The following is a 22,956-nucleotide window of genomic DNA, read 5'->3' on the forward strand; positions in this document are numbered from 1 at the left end:
GGGCCGGCCCTAAAACTGGAAATTTTGTTTTGATATTTTTGTTAAAATATTTTCCACCAAGACACACAGACACACAGACACACAGAGACACACACACACTCCAACCATGCAACCAATCCAGTTTAACAGTCCTATTTATCACATATACAATAATGAATGTTAACTTAGTTCCGAGTGGTACATCATTAAAAAAAGACATACCTTTTAGATGAAATGCTATATATAGTAGTGCAGATCTCCTTATACTTAAGAAGGGAAATTTGGGCTTTAAGCATCCTGCTGCATTCATTGCTTTAATTAGAGAAGTTGCAATACCCTGTAGACAGGGAACAATTTAAAAATCATGTGTATATTGGAGTTTGGATTCTTTTCTTAGTGCAAATAGGTAGAGAAGCTTATTTCTTGCCTCAAATGGCCTCCTAGGGTTGAGGATGGGGCTTATAAAGATGGTTAGGTGACCAATGGAAAGAAACACAAAATACATTTGATTAGGAAAACTAAAAACTACAAACTGGCTTAGTGCCAGCTGGGTGGTTGGTATATGTGTGGGCTTTATCAGGCAATTCTCTCTATTTTTATATGTTGACATTTTCCCTATAACAAAAAGTTTAAAAAGAAAAAAGAGAGTGGGCTTGGAGTAGTCTTGGCCCATATCTGCTTCCATTCTCAGAACTGGCCAGATTGCCTCCCACTATGAGGACCTTTGGCCACCCGACAAGGAATTTGAGAGACCATCGTTAATACTGCAGTCAAGGTTCTGAGGCCCAGAAGAAGGAAAGAGGTCCTCCTGATAAAATGTGGCTTCTATGAGAACACTACTCTCTGGGTGAGCCTTGTCTGGCATTTTGATGTTAAACCAGTCTAAAGGCTAACCTTCTAGGCTAGGTGAAAAAACAAAATGGTTAAGAATTTGTGACAAAGTTCTATTTTTCCCTAAGGCATTTATTTTGTAGAAAATTTTTTAAAAGATTTAAAATAGTAGTTGGTGACTGATAAGTTTTACTATTTTTAAAAAGTGTTATATTTGCCCCATATCTGCCAAAAAAAATTATATTTGGATAAATAAAATGTGACTTAGCAGATAGCTTCATTTGGATTTGGAGCAAAATATGGGCTTTGTGGTTCAGCTGTCATAGCGCTGCAACTGAACTCTTTTGAGTAGGTATTGAACCTCTCAAGAGACTGAATTTGCACATTTCAAATTATGGAAAAGTTTTGCAGACATAGAAATTCAAAAATAAATACCAAACTACGCGTCCAAGTCAAATGTAAATAATTTTATGATCTACTCTCTTTTCATTTTAGTGCAGATATTTGGGGATTAGCTATGGAAGCAGTGGATTCTCGCATGTTTTATTTTAACAACCACCCATAAACAGAACAGGTTAAGAGTGAATTTGCAGATTAAAGTTAGAAAACTTTGCTTTGAATTTCATTGTTATCAAAGTAGAAATTATTGCTAAAAAGAAGAGATTGTTGTACTCTTCTAATATCACAGAAAATCATGTAACTGAACCTGTTCCAGATATCCAGGCAAAGGAAGACTAGTGAGACATATCGGTTCCTTTAATGGGGGAAGTTTGTGTGGAAGCCTCTGATCCCAGTATTTCAGTGGTGACCTGAGAACACAAGTTTATTAGATGGATACTCAAAAATACACTCATTGTGTACATATAGGAATGCAGATATACAAGAGACAATTAAAAGATAAAGTTCAATACTTCTTTTTCTCCACTGGAGAAAATTATACAAGTGGCAAGACTGGGGCTCCTGGAAGTTCCCGGCCACCCATTTCACCTGGGTCCTCAGCCTTGCTCATCTGTTCTCGATTTTCTTATTTTTCACAGCAACTATATAAAACTTTTCTTTATTCTCCTCAAACTTTTGACTCTCCCAAGTACTCCCCTTCACCCTTCCAGGCAGATGCCATAGTATACATAGAGAAGCCATCAGGACGAAATTTCCTCAGCTGCTCACTCAACACAAGCAGAACAACACAAGCAGAACCACACACGGTCCTCTTTCCACAGTGGAGGCACCTCCCGCCGAAGACCAGTCCCCACCCATACTTTGGATCCCCACCGCTCCCTTTCCCAGGCATCTTACTACAGCAATTTCTCTCTCCCTGTCCCCCGCACCTGTGGTTTTCCTGCTTTGTTGCATCTTTCCCATGCATCTGCATTTAAACATGCTCATAATTCCCGCATTTAAAAAGGAAAGAAAAGAAAAACCATCTTCGCTTCTTCAGTCCTATATCCCTTCCAGCAACTAAGGTCTCTTCTCTTCTTACAGTTAAACTTCTTCCTACAGGGAGCTTTGATAGTGATTGCAAGCCACCTCACAAATTCTATCTGCAGATATGATTTGATCCATGTGGTATTTTATTCTTAAATTTGGATCAGTCATGTATGTCTAAAAATCAGAAAAATTAAACAAAAAAATTGGGTTTCAACCTGTTGTGGAAAACAGAAATGTCCAGCAGATGAGTAGCTGCCGCTCCTTTAGATGGGGCAGGTGCAGTCCGGTTGGGGGCAGCCCCCACCACTCCTACTGTTCCACATCCACTGCTTCCCTCAGCTGCTTCACCTCCTGGCTGCTGGAGGCATCTGTTTGTCACCTCTGGGCTGCAGCCAAGGTCTTAATTTCTTGCCTCTCATCCACTCCCAGGAGCTCTAGTTGACTTCCACTTACCTTCCTGTACTGAACCACTCTTGCCAAAATCACATAATGACCAGCTACAACCTAAATGTCACATGCTTTTCAGCCCTTGCCTGCGTGACCTCTGGGCAGCATTTGAACCTGTTTGCCATGCCATCCCAGAGACTTTCTCTCTCCTCTCTGTCTTCTGGAGCCTCCCCATCCCGGTCCTTTCACCTCTTTGTGGTTCTTCTTTTCCAGCCTCCCTCGTAAGTTCTTCTTGTGACATTCCTGTGGTGTTTCTGAGGGTTTGGTCTCAAACCTGCTGCTTTTCCCACACTACTCTTCATGGGTGAGCTCAGACATTCCATGTGATTTTGGACAGGATTACTTTAATGGCCTCATAACTGGTATTCCTACCTCCATCCCATTATCAACCACCCAGTGGTCTCACTCCACAGCAAATTTGATGATAACACTGACCTAACTTAAAACCAGTCAATGTACTCCTATTGCCCTTAGGGTCAAGTTCAGATGCCTCATGGTGGTTTTACTTGATCTTCCATACTTTGGCCCTGCTCTCCACCTGCAGCCTCAGCTTTGCTCCTTTCCCTCTCCACATCACATCCAGCCATGCTGAATTTCTTGCAGTTTAGTGATCCCCTGGGCCAGGTTTGTTTGTAGCCAACAAGTTCAGATGCCTCATGGTGGTTTTACTTGATCTTCCATACTTTGGCCCTGCTCTCCACCCGCAGCCTCAGCTTTGCTCCTTTCCCTCTCCACATCACATCCAGCCATGCTGAATTTCTTGCAGTTTGGTGATCCCCTGGGCCAGGTTTGTTTGTAGCCAGTCCCACTCCTCATCCAGTCCTCACCCCAACAGACAATTCAGTCAGACCTTTGGACAGCACTNCTTCACCTCCTGGCTGCTGGAGGCATCTGTTTGTCACCTCTGGGCTGCAGCCAAGGTCTTAATTTCTTGCCTCTCATCCACTCCCAGGAGCTCTAGTTGACTTCCACTTACCTTCCTGTACTGAACCACTCTTGCCAAAATCACATAATGACCAGCTACAACCTAAATGTCACATGCTTTTCAGCCCTTGCCTGCGTGACCTCTGGGCAGCATTTGAACCTGTTTGCCATGCCATCCCAGAGACTTTCTCTCTCCTCTCTGTCTTCTGGAGCCTCCCCATCCCGGTCCTTTCACCTCTTTGTGGTTCTTCTTTTCCAGCCTCCCTCGTAAGTTCTTCTTGTGACATTCCTGTGGTGTTTCTGAGGGTTTGGTCTCAAACCTGCTGCTTTTCCCACACTACTCTTCATGGGTGAGCTCAGACATTCCATGTGATTTTGGACAGGATTACTTTAATGGCCTCATAACTGGTATTCCTACCTCCATCCCATTATCAACCACCCAGTGGTCTCACTCCACAGCAAATTTGATGATAACACTGACCTAACTTAAAACCAGTCAATGTACTCCTATTGCCCTTAGGGTCAAGTTCAGATGCCTCATGGTGGTTTTACTTGATCTTCCATACTTTGGCCCTGCTCTCCACCTGCAGCCTCAGCTTTGCTCCTTTCCCTCTCCACATCACATCCAGCCATGCTGAATTTCTTGCAGTTTAGTGATCCCCTGGGCCAGGTTTGTTTGTAGCCAATCCCACTCCTCATCCAGTCCTCACCCCAACAGACAATTCAGTCAGACCTTTGGACAGCACTTTCCCAGAGCTTCAGGCATTTCTCCTCCCTAAACCCCACCACACTCTGTTATTATCAGGTAGTTAAAATCTATTTTACCCTGGACCTCCGGTTGTGGGATGGCCGGGACCAACCCTTATTCATCATCACACCCTCACTGGCGTGCGCGCGCACACACTCCTCCCCTCCCCAGTTTCCAGCATGTTGCATGGGACATAGAAGATATTCAATAAATTTGTGACTTAGTGAATGGTCTCACCTCAAAAATTTCTGGAGTTTTTCTTTACTCTCACAAATATATATACGATTACGAAACTCTAAAGCATATTTAATGTTACCAGGCACTAGGGCTTCATATCTGAAAGACCAAAAAAACAAAAAACCCTATTGTATAATTAACATGCAGTACTGTGTAAATAAAATGTCAAAAATGTTTTATTTTTCTTCCTATGCAGCTCAAGAAATAAATGGAACATTTTTCCAATTAAACAATAGTGACCTTTTGGCGAAATGTTAAGATTGTTATATGAATCACTTATTCTGTACTTGCCTTTGTTTTCCATCCTGGTATGTCACTGGACAGTAGCCCTGGAGCTCAGCACACTTAGGAAATCGACTCTTTAGCTCTGACAGTGTCAGCTTTTGGGGCATCATGTCAGCAGATGGGAGTGAAAAAGGTGCTAGGGGAGGCACATACAATTCTGGGTTGTCCAAGAATTTCTATTAAAAAAGGATTACAGTAGCAAGACCATTTAAAACAGGAATTCTATGCCAATCAAAAATCCATTGAGGTTCTCCTGCTTCCCTCCCCATTTTCAGTAGCAGTGTTCTGCCCTTCATACCATCCGAGAGCTTCTCCCTGCACTATAACTACTTCTCTGATCAGAAGTTCCCTACAATGTACTCCAAGTGATCACATTTTCTAATCTCACTCATTCATTAATTCGCACAACCCTGCACTATAACTACTTCTCTGATCAGAAGTTCCCTACAATGTACTCCAAGTGATCACATCTCCTAATCTCACTCATTCATTAATTCGCACAAAAAAAAAATTGTTTTGAGCTCCTACTGTGTGACAAGCACTGGAGAGTCACCTGCTAATCCTACCTTCCTGTCCTGGAGTATAATTCACTAGTGGGTGCCCTAGTGCATGTGAGTTAATGTCTCCAGTTATCACTCTGTAAAATGGAGGTGGCAGACCAGATACATGATCTCTAATGTCACTTCCAGTTTTAAAATTCTGTGACTACCATTTAAATAAGCAGGGAGAAATAAATGTCTCCTTAATAAGGAGATAAAAAAATCTAATTCCCAGAGGAAAATAAAATGTTCAGAGACATCTGATTGGTTTTCATTATTGTTTTCAACTACTAACCCTTCTATATCATCAAATTATGGACAATGGAATGTCAGAACAAACTCATATTCTGTTCTACGAAACAGAAATATAACGTATATGGGGAATCCTAGTGATAGGGAACATTTTTAAAGCCAGAAGACATACATCATCTCTTGATTCATTTCTACTGATTGTGACTTCCCTTCTGCAGCCCATGAAGTTGAGTCCCCTGGATGCCCACGTGGGGCTAAGCCCTTGATGTTCAGCTTCTCTGCTATTGGTGGGGTTCACCATTGGCTCTCCCTACCTGTTGGGCTGGCTCATGCCAAGGGCCCATCACTGATTCTGGACTTCTGCTATGTTTCAAGATATGTCCTGGGATGCAATCTCAGGACTGACCTCTGAGGTGCCTCACTGGTCCCAGAGTCACAGGTTCCAATAATGGGGCTCCTGGTGTCAAGTTTCTGGGTGTTCTCAGCTATACCCACCCCTTCTTATTTGATGAATTCCAAGATAAGTCATTTTCCTTCCTTAGTAAATACTACAGTTAGGAACAAACTTACATTCAGTTTTTCCTGAGAACTCATTTTATAATACTGCCCCCTGAACTCTGCTGCAAATTCCAAGGACTCTGTTTCAGAGCAGTCAAAAAATTCATATGATTCTGCCAGGCTGACAGGGCAGAACTGTCCAAATTCTCCCAGGCGAGAAATCAGTTCTTGAGGGGTGATACATAACTTGTCAATGCAGGCGGCTTTTCCTATTATGAACATATTAACTATTATATATATATTTTTTTCATAGAATACACAATGATTCCAAAAATTAAAATAATTTCAACTACACAGCATCGTACAAATACATATTCATTATAAAATTCCAAACAATAGAGCAAAAAGTAAAAGTTACTGTTCATACCTCCATCCTCTCCATCCAACACCCCTTCTGAGAGCTAATCACTGTTGGGTTTGTATTCTTTTCAGTCTTTTTTCTATACATTTTTGCATATAGTATGCTTATGTCACCATACAGTAAACATTATTCTGCAACTTGCTTTAAACAATTAGTTATAGTCTTTGATATCTTTCCATTTCAGTTTATATGACTTACTTAATTCTTTTAATTGATGCATAGTATTCCACTGTATAAATACACATATAGTTTACTTAACTATTTATCTATTGATGAATATTTTGGTTGTTTAAGTTCTTAGCTATTAGATATATATATATATGTTATAAATAATAACTATATGTTATAAACAGTATTTATATATACACACAATTAATATATGAGTGTGTGGGCATGTATATATACATACATATATACACACTCGTACCCATTCTCACACACACATATATAAATTGCCTATATAGGGTCAGATAGATAGACACAGGTAGATACAGACTGAAGAATGACATGAAAAGACATAGAGACAGACAGACACACAGAGAGAATGCCATATGATGACAGAGGCAGAGATTGGACTGATGCATCTATAAGCCAAGGAACACTGAGGATTGCTGGCAATGCTAGAAACTAAGAGAAAGGCATGAAACAGGTCTTCCCCTAGAATCTTCACAGAGCATGGGCATGGCCCTGCCAATCCTTGATTTTGGACTTCTAGCCTCCAGACTGTGAGACGATAAATTTTTGTTGTTTAAGCCACTCTGTGGTATTTTGTTACAGCAGCCCTAAGAAACTAAAACAATTAGAAAAGATTGTAACTTCTGTCTTGGCATTCTTTCTTGCCTTTTCAGTTTGGGCACTTGATAAGGCAAGCTGCCATGTTGGAGAGGTCCACAGGGCAGGAAACTGAGGGTGGCCTCTGGCCAACAGCCAGAAGAAACTGAGGCCCTTAGTCCAATAACCCTCAAGCCACTGGATCTTGTCAATGACACATGTGTAAGAGTGGTAGTGGATTCTTTCTCAGAGGAGCCTTCAGAAGACGTCTATAACCCCGGCCAATATCTTGACTGTAACCTTGTGAGAGACTCTCAGTTAAACTGTCCAGATTCCTGACCCATGGCAACTCTGTGGGGCTATATGTGTGTGTGTATTATTTTAAGCTGCTAAATTTTGTACTAATTTGTTATACAGGAATAGATAATTAATATACTTTCTATCTGTTGTTTATAACACCCATGAAAAGGCTAGGAAACCCCAGAATTTATTTCCTACAAAGAATATTACACCACTATAATACTATAGTGGTGTAATATTATTCTAAAGTGTTGTAATATATAGTACTATATATGTTACAGAGTAATAACATAGAGTATTATTAAAGTATATAGTATTATTATAGAGTTATAATGTTATGTTTGAGATACTATGGCATTATAATACTATATATTCCTAGGTTGCTTTTCAGCTCAGATGTGCTGAACTTCACCAATCCTGACAGGTTTAGTGGCTGGGTAATTTAGAATTAAATGACTTCAAGTCTCAAAAGACAATCAAACATCTCTTTTTCTAATCCTTGGGATAGTCTTGATGACATCTAGAAAGGTCTGTATATCCTATTCTGAATGAGGAGGAATCTCTTTAATCTTCTTTTTTTTTTATTGGTTATGAATATTCATGGTGTCTCAAAAGACAATCAAACATCTCTTTTTCTAATCCTTGGGATAGTCTTGATGACATCTAGCAAGGTCTGTATATCCTATTCTGAATGAGGAGGAATCTCTTTAATCTTCTTTTTTCTTTTTATTGGTTATGAATATTCATGGTACACAGAGCTGATTGTCACGCCTTGTGCCCAAGATGTGAAGGCCAGATCCGTACTGGCAGCATGCCCATTACCACATATTTTGTTTGTACCCTGTGTCCCCATCCAATTATCCCCAACTTCCCTCTTTCATCCCCTTCCCCCCTGACTCCACTTTGTATCCCAAGGTATGTTCTCTCCCTCTGTAAGTCCAACACACCACTGTGGTCTTTCTTTCCTTCCTACTTTCTCTCTTAGCTCCAAGTTATGAGTGAGTACATGTGGTATTTATCCCTCTGTGCTTTGCTTATTTCATTCAACGTAAGTTTCTCCAGGCTCATCCATGTTGTTGCAAATGGGAGAATTTCATTCTTTTTTATGGCAGAGTAGTATTCCATTGTGTGTATATACCACAGTTCCCTTGTCCGGTCATCTGTTGATGGACATTTAAGTTGGTTCCATGTCCTGGCTATTGTAAATAGAGCTGTGATAAACATGGGAATGCAGGTAGCTCTTCGACATGATGATTTCCATTCCTTTGGGTAAACACCCAGAAGTGGGATTGCTGGATTGTATGAAACACCTATCTGTAGGTGTTTGAGAAACCTCCATACTGTTTTCCATAGTGGTTGTACTAATTTACAGTCCCACCAACAGTGCAAGAGCTTTCCTTTCTCTCCACACCCTCGCCAGCATTTGTAATTCACCGTCTTTTTGATTATAGCCAATCTAACTGGGGTGAGGTGGTATCTCAGTGTAGTTTTAAACCTGTAGGTTGTTGTTTCACTCTGTTGATTGTTTCCTTTGCTGTGCAGAAGGTTTTTAGTTTGATATAGTCCCATTTGTTTATTTTTTCTTTTGCTGCTTGTGCTTTTGGGCTCATGTTCATAAAGTCTGTGCCAAGACCTAGTTCCTGCAGTGTTTCACCTATATTTTCCCTTAGTAATTTTACAGTTTCAGGTCTTATACTTAAGTCTTTAATCCATTTTGAGTTGATTTTAGTATACGGTGAGAGGTACATATCTAGTTTCATTCTTCTGCATATGAATATCCAATTTTCCTAGCACCACTTGTTGCAGAGGCAATCTTTTCCCCAATGTAGATTTTTGTTGCCTTTGTCCAATATCAGATGGCTGTAAGCTTGAGGGGTGATTTCTGGGTTCTCAATTCTGCTCAGCTGGTCTGAGTGTCTATTTTTATGCCAGTACCATGTTGTTTTGGTTACAATAGCTTTGTAGTATAATTTAAAGTCAGGTAGTGTTATGCCTCTGGCTTTATTGTTTTTGCTCAGGATTGTTTTGGCTATTTGGGTTTTTTTTTTTCCATATGAAAGTTAAGACTGTTTTTTCCATTTCTGTGAAGCATGTCATGGGTATTTTGATGGGGATTGCATTGAATCTGTAGATCACTGGGTAGTATAGATACTTTCACAATGTTAATTCTTCCAATCCAAGAGCATGTAATATCTTTCCATAATTCTTCCAATCCAAGAGCATGTAATATCTTTCCATTTTTTGTGTCTTCCTTAATTTCTTTCAGAAGTGGTTTGTAGTTCTCATTGTAGAGATCTTTCACCTCCTTGGTTAAATTGATCCCTAGGTATTTTATTTTTTTCATGACAATTGTAAATGGGCTTACTTTCTTTATTTCTCTGTTAGTTCATTATTTGAGTATATAAATGTGACTGATTTGGTGGCACTTACTTTGTATCCTGCAATGATACTGAAGTTATTAACTAGCTCTAGAAGTTTTTTTGATAGAGTCTTTAGGTTTTTCTAGATATAGTATCATGTCATCTGCAAATAGAGACAGTTTGACTTCATCTTTTCCAATCTGGATTCTCTTTATTTCTTTCTCTTGTCTGATTGCTCTCGCTAGTACCTCCAGTACTATGTTAAATAGAAGTGGTGAGAATGGGCATCCTTGTCTTGTTCCTCTTCTTAAGGGAAAGGCACTCAGTCTTTCCCCATTCAGAATGATACTGGTGGTGGGCTTGTCATAAATGTCTTTTATTGTGTTGAGATACTTCCCTTCTAAACCTAATACATTGAGAGTCTTTATCGTGAAGGGATGTTGAATTTTGTCAAATGCTTTTTCAGCATCTATTGAGATAATCATATGATCTTTATCCTTGAGTTTGTTGATGTGATGTATCACATTTATTAACTTTCATATGTTGAACCATCCTTGCATCCCTGGAATAAATTCTGCTTGACCATGGTGTATAATTTTCTTGACCATTGTGTATAATGTGTTGCTGTATTCTGATTGCTAATATTTTGTTGAGGATTTTTGTGTCTATGTTCATCAAGGATATTGGCTTGTAATTTTCTTTTTTTGTTGTGTCTTTATCTGGTTTTGGTATCAGAGTTATGTTGGCATCATAGAATGAGTTTGGGAGAGTAGCTTCTGTTTCAATTGTTTGGAACAGTTTGAGAATTGGTATTAAGTCCTTTTTGAAAGTTTGATAGAATTCAGCTCTAATGCCATCTGGACCTGGACTTTTCTTTGTTGGAAGATTGCTGATTACTACTGCAATCTCATTGCTTGTTATTGGTCTGTTCAGGTTTTCTATCTCTTCTTGGTTCAGTCTGGGTAGTTTGTATGTATCTAGAAACTTATCCATATCTTCCATATTTTCATATTCATTGTCATACAGTTGTTTATAAAAATCTCTAATGATTCTTCGTATTTCTGTGGTATCAGTTGTAATGTCTCCCTTTTCACTTCTGATTTTTGTTATTTGGGTCTTCTCTTTTCTTTTTCTTTTTTCTTTTTGTTAACCTAGCTAATGGTTTGTCTATTTTATTTACCTTCTCGAAAAACCAACTTTTTGTTTCATTGGTCTTTTCTATGGCTTTTTGGGTCTCTATTTCATTTAGTTCTGGTCTGATCTTAATTATTTCTTTCCATCTACTACCTTTAGGTCTGTATTGTTGTTTTTCAAGTTCTTTGAGGTATAATGTTAGGTTGTTTATTTGAAGTCTTTCTGTTCTTTTGATGTAAGCATTTATTGCAATAAACTTGCCTCTTAGTATTGCTTTTGCAGTGTCCCACAGGTTTTGGTCTGGTGTATCTTTATTTTCATTAGTTTCAAGAAATTTTTTTATTTCCTGTTTAATTTCTTCCTGGACCCATAGGTCATTCAGGAGCCTACTGTTTAGTTTCCACATATTTGTATACTTTCCAGTGTTTTACTCATTATTAATTTCTAGTTTTAGTCCATTTTGGTCTGAAAAGATACTTGGAATGATTTGAATTTTTTAAAATTTGCTGAGACTAGATTTGTGACCTAATATGTGGTCTATCCTGGAGAATGTTCTATGAGCTGATGAGAAGAAAGTGTATTCTTTAGTTGTTGGGTGAAATGTTCTGTATATATCTGCCAGATCCAGTTGGTTTAAGGTGTAGATTAAATCCTGTGTCTCTTTGTTGGTTTGTTGCCTGGAAGATCTGCCCCGTACTGAGAGAGGGGTGTTCAGATCACCCACTATTAATGTATTAGGGCCTATTTCTTTCTTTAGGTCTAACAGGTTTGCTTTATATATCTGGGTGCTCCAGTATTGGGTGCATATATATTTATGATTGTTATGTCTTCTAGCTGGATAGATCCTTTTATCATTATATAGTGGCCTTCTTTGTCTCTTTTTATGTTCCTTGGTTTAAAGTCTATTTTGCCTGATAGAAGAATAGCTACCCCTGCTCATTTTTGGTTTCCATTTGCATGGTATATCTATTTCTATCCCTTCACTTTTAGTCTGTGTGTGTCTCTACAGGTGAGGTGGGTCTCATGAAGATCGCATATACTTGGCTCTAGCTTTTTAATCCAGTCAGTCAGTCTGTGTCTTTTGAATGGGGAGTTTAATCCATTCACATTTCGGGTAGTTATTGACAAATATTGTTTAATTCCTGTCATTTAATTGCTTCTTGTTTATATGAATTAAGTATCTTTTGATCATTACTTCCCCTTTTATTTCTCTTCTTTAATGTTATTTGGAAATTTAAGGTAGAATGAGTTAACTTCTTTCTCTTCCTCATTGGCATTTTTGTTTTAACAGTGGGTTTTGCTCTTTCTTGTGTATTTGTGATAGTGCTCATTATCATTCAGATTCCAGATGAAGGACTTCCTTGAGAATTTCTTGCAGGGCTGGTTGTGTGGTGGTGATCTCCAACAACTTTTGTCTGGGAAATATACTATTTCTCACCCATTGCAGAAGGAGAGCATTGCTGGGTAAAGAATTCTTGGCTGGCAATTTTTTCTTTCGGTATTTTGAATAATCATTCCACTTTCATCATTCCACTTTCTTCTGGCTTTTGAATAATCATTCCACTTTCTTCTGGCTTGTAGGGTTTTGGTTGAGAAGTCTGCTGTTAGTCTGATGGGGGCTCCCCTATAGGTGACTTGTTGCTTTTCTCTTGATGCTTTTAGAATTCTCTCTTTGTCTTGGAGCTTTGCAAATTTAACTATAATGTATCTTGTGGAGGATCTTTTTAGATTGAATCTGTTTGGGGACCTTTGAGTTTCCTGAATCTGAAGGTCTGTTTCTCTCCCTACACCTGGGAAGTTTTCTGTTACCATTTCCTTGAATAGGTTTTCAATACCTTTTCCTTTCTCCTCTCTTCTGGAATATCCACAGTTCAGATATCAGAGTGCCTGAGGTTGTCTTCTGTCTCTCTTAGATTTTCCTCATTATTTTTATTTCTTTTTTACTTTTTTTCACCTGCCTGAGTTATTTCAAAAAGACCATCTTCGAGATCTGAAATTCTTAATTCTGCTTGCTCTACCCTGCTGCTCAAGCTCTCTGTTGTGTTTTTTATTTCATTGAATGAATCTTTCATTTCTAGGAGTTCTGCTACACTCTTTTTTAAGGTATTAATCTCTTTGTACATTTCCTCCTTCACATTCTGGATGTTTTCTTGTTTCACTGTGTTCTCTAATTGAGTCTTCTTTTATTTCTTTGAATTTTCTTAAGGTCATTGCTCAGAATTCTTTTTCAGACATTTTAAGGATTCCCTGTTCCACAGAGTCTGAAATTTGAGCATTACTGTAATCCTTCTGTGGTGTCATATCTTCTTGTTTATCTGTAGTTATAATATTTTTTCATTGATATTTGGTCATTTGGTAGAGGTTTTGCTTCTTCTATTATACTGAGGTTGGCTATGAGGATAAAGATTTCTTCCTCTATTTGCAGGCTTTACTGGTGACTCTTCTGATATCAGTGTGGTTGAGTGAGCAGTAGATTACTGTGGAATGGCCCTGGTTGCTACTGTGGTGGTGAATTGTCTTTGCTTGACAGTAGGTGTGGTAGTGACTATATTACACCACCTTGAGTCCTGTTCCAGAATCTGTTGCCACAGAATGAGCCCCCAGCAGGTCTCCTCAGCTTACTTTGGTAGGGCAGGGCAGGCTACAGGTCCTGCCTCCCTCTGGGTCCAAGGAGGGGGAAGGGGTCGGTCGCACCATGCACGTCTCCTCAGAGAACATCTGGCGAACCTCTTCTTCTAGCCAGGGTCTTGCACTATCTCATTGGTCGGTGAAAACCTTGGCTCCCTAATGGGGGAGGATTATTTAAGCAGCATATAAATGAAACATAAAATGAAAAAAATCAAAACTAAATTCAAACAACCAGGTACAGGTTCTCATTGGTCGGTGAAAACCTTGGCTCCCTAATGGGGGAGGATTATTTAAGCAGCATATAAGTGAAACATAAAATGAAAAAAATCAAAACTAAATTCAAACAACCAGGTACAGGTTAAATTAACAGGAGGAAGCCAAAGCAGAAGAGCACAGAACAGACTTTAATTAGATTTAATGACATGAGGGATATGCAAGGCACTGGAATAATGTGATGGATTCTGCGGTGCCTCATCCAGGTCCCTCATCGGGACTGATGTGCCCACACCCAGCTGCTGGGAACAATGGTGCTGACGGCTCACAGCCGGACTGGGAATTGCCCCTCTGTCGCACATTGTAAAAGTTACTGTATATTCCCTCCCAGGGTGTCCAGTGATCAGTGATAGCCTGATGTGGGGATACAAAGTCTGGCCCCTCCCCCCAATTCAGGAAATTTTGAAGATTATTCCCAGCTCCCATGTTTCCCTATGGGATCTGCTGAGGGCTTCTGTTTCTACTACACTACAGGCTAGATTTTTCCCTCTGCCCCACTCTACCATCCCTGCTTCCCCACAGGTCTATCTCCTGATTAGAGTTGCCAGATAAAATACAGGATGCCTAGTTAAGTTTGAAGTTTAGATGAACAAATAGTTTTTAGTACAAGTGTGCCCCATGCATTATTTTGGACATATTCATTGTTTATCTGAAATTTAAATTTAGCTGGGTGTCCTGTATTTTCACTTGCTAAATGTGGCAACTCTACTCCTGAGAGTACTTCCTGATCCTGAGAGTACTTCCTGATAAAGCTTCTGCACACAACTTCTTATCTTGAGTCTTTTTCCAGGGAACCCAACCTAAGATTGTGAGGGTCACATAGAGTAACAGACAAATAAGGCACAATTTTTGCTTTCAAAGTCTGCTGTGGAGTGTTTACTAGTGCGATGCTGTCTAGAGCTTATTAGGAGTAGGTTTCTAAAAACTCAATTCTCCCTCCCTTGCACTCTTATCTTCATGCCTTATAATCCTCAGGTGAAAACCAATTCCCAATCCATAGGCAACAGGAACCAGAGATACTGGTTATGCCCAAATAATGAAGCAAATCAAGATACAATGACTCAGTCATTATTGGAATCCTCACTGCATTTTTCCTCATTCAAGATTCTCTTAGTCACATTGCATCACATACCTCATGATATCTTCTCTGTAGTTTTCAAAGTTAAACAAAAACATTAAACAGATGTCTGTGAGACCCCTACAGATAACTGCTTTGAAGTCATCACTCTTTTTAGAGATATCAGATGTAGATAACTTTCCTTCTATTTTGTGTATTTTTGGAGAAAAGCCAAGAAACTATTTAATAGGAAAATATAATCAAATGTTTTCTTTCATGAATTCCAAACATAGACTAAAAGGTATTTTAATGCTCAAGTTTAGTCTTTTTAATTGACTCAAGATTTACATCATATCATAAGAAATGTAAATAATAAAAATAATTTGAATTCTGGATTCCTAAATAAAATTTTGCCAAGTGTCACTCCACAGATCATTGCCCCCATATAACTACCCCAAACACTCTGGAAAATGGCTTCTTACATGGCATTTCAAACACTATAAACTTCTCTAGTGAGAGATCATGCATTATTTTTACATCCTAGGTTCACAAAGGCATTCAATATATGATCGCTTGAGTAGTTTCAGTTGTTTATTAAAATAAATATACGTGCCCACATGTCTTAGTCTGTTTGAGCTACTATAGCAAAATACTTAGACTGGGTGATTTATAAACAAAGCAGTTTATTGCTCACAGTTCTGGAGGCTGGGAAATCCAAGATCAAGGCACCAGAAGACACCCTCAAGCCTCTTTTATAAGGGCCCTAATCCCATTCATAAGTGTGGAGCCCTCATGACCGAATCACCTCCTCAAAGCCCCACCTCTTAATACTATTGTACTGGAGATTAGGTTTTAACATATGAATTTTAAGGGGGGACACAAGCATTCAGATCATAGCACCACAATAATTGGTTAGTGCTGTATTTTTAAGGATTGTACTATATATTTAAAATACTGATTAAGATTGTCTGGACAAATGTTGAAATTGAATGAATTATGGTAACATGAGCCAGGCATGTTTAGACTTAAAATTCATATTCTACTTTTTAAAATATTTTCTTACCTTCTTGGATTCTTTCCAGGTATATCTGCATATATTTATTCACCATTTGAATGTTCTTAATGACTTCATTCCATACCCACCATTTGCTGTGAAATCCATCAATCACATACCAATTCTGATGCTGTTCTTGATAATAGCTCCTAATCTCACCAATATTTTTGCGGTACTGTGCATTCTTGACAGCTGTAATCTGTGAACTGTTATGCAATGGATAAGGCAAACTAATAGAAAAACAGAGAAGGAATGGAAAAAGCTATTAAAAACATACTTTTTTCCCTGGATGATCAAAGTTCATTCTTTTATCATGTACATTACCTTCGTTCATTTCTTTTGTCTAGGAGCAATCTTTTGAAAATTTCCTTGGAAGGCACATGCAACTCAAAGATGATCATGGGAATGATTGACCTGGCTTCCAAGATATTTATTTGATCTTTAGTTACAGGGTATCCATCGATGACAACACTTACAAGGAGAAACATGAAAACAAAAATTCCACATTACTTTTCTCTTGTACTTTCCCTCTGCCTTCCAGAACCAGTCTATCTCTTTAGGAGCAGCTCCACGCTTTTCCCTACATAACTCGATTTATCTTCTTCACATTTCGTCTGTTCTTCTCTACATCTTCAATCTCAGTCAGCCCAAGAGCCATGAATCAGGCAGTATGCATAGGGACACAGTTCAGAAGGTGGTGGTAGGAGAGAGCTCTAAATTCCTCTACTTAGCATCATAGAGGTGGGCTTTGGCAGAATTTGAAAGATAATACACACAGTACATTCAACATTGTGTTCAATTGGTGCTATTAATCTAAGCATGAAACAGTAGAAAGAGTATAGGTTTCAGAGGCAGACAGAGCTAGATCTGAAACCTGATTTGAATTCTCTGAGCCTTAGTTTTCAGTAAAACAGGTGAAATGATGTTTAACACTTAGAGTTGTTTTAAAGATTGGAGATCAGGTGTGTAAAGCAATTAGAACAGGGCCTGGCACATATTAGATGTTCAATACATAGTCTCTAAGTAAAAGACTAAGCAAATATGGGAAAATTGTTTTCTGAGCTTGCATTTACAGTGAATGTTCTGTGAGCAGGTTGGGGATATGGGGGGGGGGGAGTGGAGAGTTGGTGACAGAAGCCCTGTAATATCTGATGGGCAGGAATCATTCCCTCAGGACCCATCATGCATGCCTTGGAGAATTTAAGTTGGTCCCAGGGTCTGAGATAATGATGCTGTTATTATCAAACTGAGAGAAGGAATAAAGGATGTTCATAAACTCTGGGAGGAGCAGCCCCCAAAGTCAGGAAACTCACTATGAAGTGGGAGCCCCTGGGTGTGCTGCTTGATGGTCACCAGCGAGGGTCATTTGGCATAAGTCACAGCACACCCTCCCTCCATGCTCTCCAGCTAAACCTCTGGGCACTTGTTTTGAGTTCCACAGCAGAGAGGACCATCAGTTAACATAGCTAGGCTAGCCCAATAGAGAATGTGTAAGGTGCCATTGTTGTTTTTCTGACATACAGTAGCTCGACTTGTCCTATGAAGGGTCACTTGAGTGGCCTTCAGGATTAGGGAAATTCAGAGTGAATGAGCAGTCAATGTCCTGATATTAAGGAAATAAAATCTTTGTGATTCAACCAACACTGCCCTTACTGAGGTTCCCTCCTAGCAAAGCTGAATGACAAGGAGGAGGCAACTCAATTTGGATAAATTCAGGGTTTCCTTTAGGAAAAAAGTCTGATATCCCAGAATCTGCTCCCCCATAAGTGAAGTTAGAAGATCTGTTCAAGGACTTAATTAAGGGCTAGTGGCAAGGAAGGGCAAGGATCTCCTAATATGAAACAACTGTGAGTAAATCAGGGGGATTCTAGGCCGGTAGCCTGGGCTCCAGAGCAGGGCCTTAGGTTTCATGGGGGTCATTGTGGTTACAACTGGGGTGGCCGGTGTCTGTGCTGGTGGAGTGATGGTTGAGCAGAGGAGTGTATACAGAAGAGACGGCTTATGCACTAGCTCTCTTGTCCAGATAGGGTGTTTCATTCAGGGTGGGGCACAGCTGCCTGTGCAGAGAGCTGGGCCAGAGAGTGACCATCTCCATGGGACAAGCACCATTTAGGGGACAGGGGAGAGCTGCTCCTCTATCATTCCACGGGGCAGTGAGAAACACTACAGGGGTGCAGAAATCATATCAGCCTCCACTGTGGACTCTGTTAGCCTGGAGACTTTTGGACAATTCAGGGTTTGCTACAGGGAGTAAAGGGGCCCTCCTGCTAATCTGCTATGTGAACATTCAAGCCAAGTTTTGGCTTGATGGAAAATTAAAATAGGTCATCATATAGGTACCCAATGTTTGAGTAGATCACACCCTTCACCAGAGCTTGCAACCCTATTTAAAACATGTGTTTTAAATCACCAATGAGGAGTTTCTTGAAAGATTTAACTCCCTCTGCCCCTCCTCTCACCACACTCACTCACCCTGCAGTGCTGCATGGGCTGTCCATAAGAACAAGCTCTAAGGCTTGAATGGCCAGTTCATTGGGTGCTGTCATTCCTTTATGAAGATGCCAATTTAGCATAAGTGCCAGCTCTGTTTCTGGGTGGTAAGTTAATATATAACGCAAAGCTTCTCCTACTGACAAATGCTTTAAGCCATATTCACTTGCAAGTTTTTTGGCAACTGAAAAACATAAAACCTTAAACTTATTTCACAAATTCATCAGTTAACCTTAGTTTAAGATTCTGGGTAATGACTTCAACAGCCAGCTAATCTTCACGTTCTTCAAAGAATTTTCAGAAATTGCCAATTTGTTGATCTCTGGTCAAGACAGCAGAATAGACAGTTCCAAGCATCACTCTCTCTCACAAACCAACCAATTTACAACTATAAAAAAGCAACAACAGCCAAGCTGGGGCCACTAGAGTTCAGGGTAAGATGCGAAGAGACCTACAGAGTGCATGAGGGCAGGAGAAGCCTTGATGAGAGAAAGAAAAAACTGCTCCGACCATTTTGTGCCATGGCTGCTTTAAGGCTGTAGCTGCTGTGTGCATGGAGCAGGAGCTGGCAAAAGCCACAGCTGTGCCCTTTGGATGGAGTTGCTTGGAGGCGGCAGGGGAGAAGAAGGCCTTGGTGGCCCCCAGGACAGCAAGACCACTAATAGGGTTCCTGTGGACCCAGATAGGAGCAAGGAGCCACAACAACTGAAAAAAAGGAGCCACTCAGAGGCCAGTGAGTCATTGCAAGGGACCAGCACATGGCCCATCCCATGGGAAGTGTTTACAGCACTGGTGGTGGGAGAAATGGGCCCACCAGGGAAACACTGGGGCACAGCAAGGACAGTGGATCTACCCCCCAATCAGCATAGGACCACTCAGAGGAGATGGGTCAGGAATATAGAATTGCATGGGGTGCCGTTTGATGAAAAGACTCCGTCCAAGAACAGAGTTTCAGGTGCACCGGGTCCCTGGACAGCCGGAAGTACTTATAAAGTCAACCATTAAAACCTGAGCTGCACAAAAAGCCTTCCCTAGGGAAGAAGCAGCAATTTAGCTCAACCACAGGGCTCAAGTACTGGTCCCAACAGGAAGTTCCCCCACTTTAGAAGTAAGCAAAGGACGAAAAATTAGTTCCTGCTCAGGCACACCGCCAGTGCCTTGGGGCCCACCCGGGGACCCAAGGTATGGAGCTGGGGACCAGACCCCCCCACCTCCCACAACCAGGCACACTGCCAGTGCCAAGGAGCATGCTCAAAACATTAGCTCCATGTGGGTGGCCCACCACAGCCACCACAATAACCACAGCTGCCGTGAAAGTGGCTAGACACCACAACCACCACACAGATGGTCTGCCAGCCCCTGGAGTGCATTGACACAAAGAGAGTCACCAGCAGAAACCAAAAAAAAAAAAGAGGATGTCCCTCTCCACAAAGCCCATTCCAGAGTGACGAAAGAAGCATCTGCTCTATGATAATATTGGGGGACCTGAACATACCTCTCAGCATTGGACAGATCATCTAGGCAACAAATTAACAGAGCAACCATTACTCTTTCAGAAAGAGACAAGAAATCTAGGATAATTAGAGGATGGAATAGGGAGGGAGAGGGAGATGTGGAGAGATTGGACAAGGGGCATAAAGAATAAGTACAATTTGTAACAATATATATGCTAGTAATATTGATTCAATCAACATATTTCAATGTTGAACCCCCAAAATATGTATAATCAATTATGATTTAATAAAAATTAAAATAAATAAAATAAAATAAAATTGCCACATTTTACTGAACGAAACCATCAAAGGTCAGTCATTATTTGTACTTTAGTTATTTATGAGCCAACTCTGTGGTTTTTGTTTTTTTCATAACCAAACCAGTGTTTGAGTGTTTTTTTCCTTCTGCATGGGTTAGCAAAATTTTTGAGAGCTTTGCAAGACATCCTATCTATCTTAATATTTGGTATTATGTCCAAAATAACAATGTAACCCTCCTGTTTCACTGGATTGTAACATTCTCCCATCTGTCTATTACTGATTTCATGCCACAATCAGGACAGCATACCCTATACAGTTAGGTCTCATTAATCTTCTAGGATTAATAATTAATCCAGGAAATATTTTAAAAATAATTTTTAAAAATTATAATAAAATTTTTATAGTGATTTATAGCTTATGAGCCAATTTTTTTTCTGTAACCTCATTTGATATTTTCTTTCTTTCTTTTTCTTTTTTTTTTCCTATATAGGATCCGAACCCATGGCCTTGGTGTTACCAGCACCACACTCTCCCAAGTGAGCCACGGGCCAGCCCCTTGGTATTTTCAACTATTCCATCAGATGGGTGAAATGTGAAAATCCAGGTTTATAGAGGAGGGGAACTGAAGCCCATGAAAACAGAATGATTCGTCTAGGGTCACACAGTTGTAGCCATTGGCTAAAAAAGCACTCTCACTGGCTTCTCTTGAGTGGGACTATACACAAATGGCTTCAAGTAACTGTTGAATGTGGACGTGCTCAGATGAGGTCTATGGCCCTGCTTGAGCACTGTTTGGAGGCAGGAGTAGGTAGAGGATACTGAGAGAGCTCATCTCAACGCACCACGAATGTGGGTTAACTGACCAGGGACCACAGTCAGACCACACAAAAGGGAAGCCCTGTGAAAGCTGCAGAGCCCTTAATCTCAGCCTTATTTCAAATGCTGGAACTAGACCTATTTTTTTAAAAGTTCTAGAAATAAGCTATTAAAATTTGACATCTAATTTAGAAATTAACCTCCATTTCAACAAAGAAATGAAGAATCAGATTGTTTTGTTTACATTTTCACCTTTTGGTCTGGATGTGGGATCTTATTTTGAATGTCAATCTTCTGCTGTCTTTGGGAAATATCATCATCTTTGTGAACATTTAGAATACAACTATTATAAACTGTTCTGTCGTGTTAAGAAGTTTAAGTGGGCAAAACAAACTTCTCATCTGACTAGCTGAAACACAAAACTCCTTTGTTATTCCTGGTGGCAAATTAACCTTTGACTTTGTCCCTCCCTTTTACTCTCCTTTCAGTCAGTCAGTCATTAAGACTTACTGTTTTCCTTCCAAATATGTCCTATATCTGTCCTTTCCATTCTGTTCTCATTGTGACTAACCACTGTTGTTATCATATCATCTAGAAATATTATAGCCAACCAATTTTTAGACTATTTGCCTTGGAAAAAACAAAAACAAACAAAAAACTACAGTCAAAAGTTATATAAAATTAAAACATGAAAGAAATACAGTTTATCGAATATGTTGGGGCTCAGAAAATGATACCCCAAAGTGAAGCAGCCTCAAAAGAAAACTTTTCCTGGGTCCTTCTGCCCTCCTATCTCTCAGCCTCACTCTCCCCTGAGGTGGGTAACAGAAACTAGAATCTCTCTTCCCTGAGGTGGGCCAGAGAAACCAGAATCCCTTTCCCCAAAGCCAGCCATAAGACTAAAATTATACTCTAATCTTCCCCCTGCCTTTCAGGCTTGGAGCTGTCCATATAGAAACTCTCCGACCTACCTTGTCTGATTGTGAGTCATAAGACCCCCATTCCAGAAAGGGTCCTGTCCCATACCCTGGAGGAATGAAGGTCACACAGATACACCACGAAGGATCTGAATAGACAGGCCTTGCTGGGTTTCCCCACTCAGTCTGTTAGGGCTAGATCATACTTTTCTTGTCTAATCACATTTCTACATAGCTGTCCCTGCTTCAGGAAACCTAAGCATAAAAATGGATAGTTTTCCTTATATCTTTGGGTCTTCATCGTGAAGGTTCTTGTGGCACATAAAACTATGATCAAAGAAAATTTTTTAGGCCTTTTCTTCATATTAATCTGTGTTTATCAGTGGATTTTTCTGAGAACCTTCAGGGGGTTGAAAGGTAAGTCTTCCCTTGGCCCATATAAATGCCTTTTCAGCAATGATTAAGATAATTGGGGCTGACCCCGTGGCGCATTCGGGAGAGTGCGGCGCTGGGAGCGCAGCAGCGCTCCCGCCACAGGTTCGGATACTATATAGGGATGACCGGTGCACTCACTGGCTGAGCGCGGTGCGGCCGGTCACAAAAAAAAAAAAAAATAAAAAATAATTGATTTTTACTTTTTAAACTATTAATATAGTAGATTATATTTAAAATCTTTTCATATAATTTTATGCTAATACAATTTTTTAAATATACAGTTACAGTCAACTTTATAATATTTTATTTAGGATACTTGACTATAATTGTAAATGACATTAGTCTGTCATTTCTATTCTTGCATTATCTTTGCTATGA

The 22,956-nt window shown here is 39.9% G+C and overlaps 1 protein-coding gene across 1 annotated transcript in view; it reads right to left on the reverse strand.

Moving 5' to 3' along the window:
* The window catches only part of AK9 (adenylate kinase 9), a 129,285-nt gene that overhangs the window by 2,082 nt on the left and 104,247 nt on the right, over positions 1 to 22,956 (reverse strand). Inside the window, exons 31-38 of the mRNA XM_008577430.1 lie at positions 18,639 to 18,840; positions 16,491 to 16,637; positions 16,176 to 16,396; positions 6,241 to 6,437; positions 4,886 to 5,055; positions 4,595 to 4,693; positions 1,517 to 1,619; positions 202 to 316 (exon numbers count right to left, since the gene is read on the reverse strand). Of these exons, the coding sequence (XP_008575652.1) occupies positions 202 to 316; positions 1,517 to 1,619; positions 4,595 to 4,693; positions 4,886 to 5,055; positions 6,241 to 6,437; positions 16,176 to 16,396; positions 16,491 to 16,637; positions 18,639 to 18,840 (1,254 nt within the window). The remainder of the gene's footprint in view (positions 1 to 201; positions 317 to 1,516; positions 1,620 to 4,594; positions 4,694 to 4,885; positions 5,056 to 6,240; positions 6,438 to 16,175; positions 16,397 to 16,490; positions 16,638 to 18,638; positions 18,841 to 22,956) is intronic.

Source organism: Galeopterus variegatus, unplaced genomic scaffold, assembly GCF_000696425.1.
Source record: "Galeopterus variegatus unplaced genomic scaffold, G_variegatus-3.0.2 Scaffold1507, whole genome shotgun sequence".
Lineage (NCBI taxonomy): Eukaryota > Metazoa > Chordata > Mammalia > Dermoptera > Cynocephalidae > Galeopterus > Galeopterus variegatus.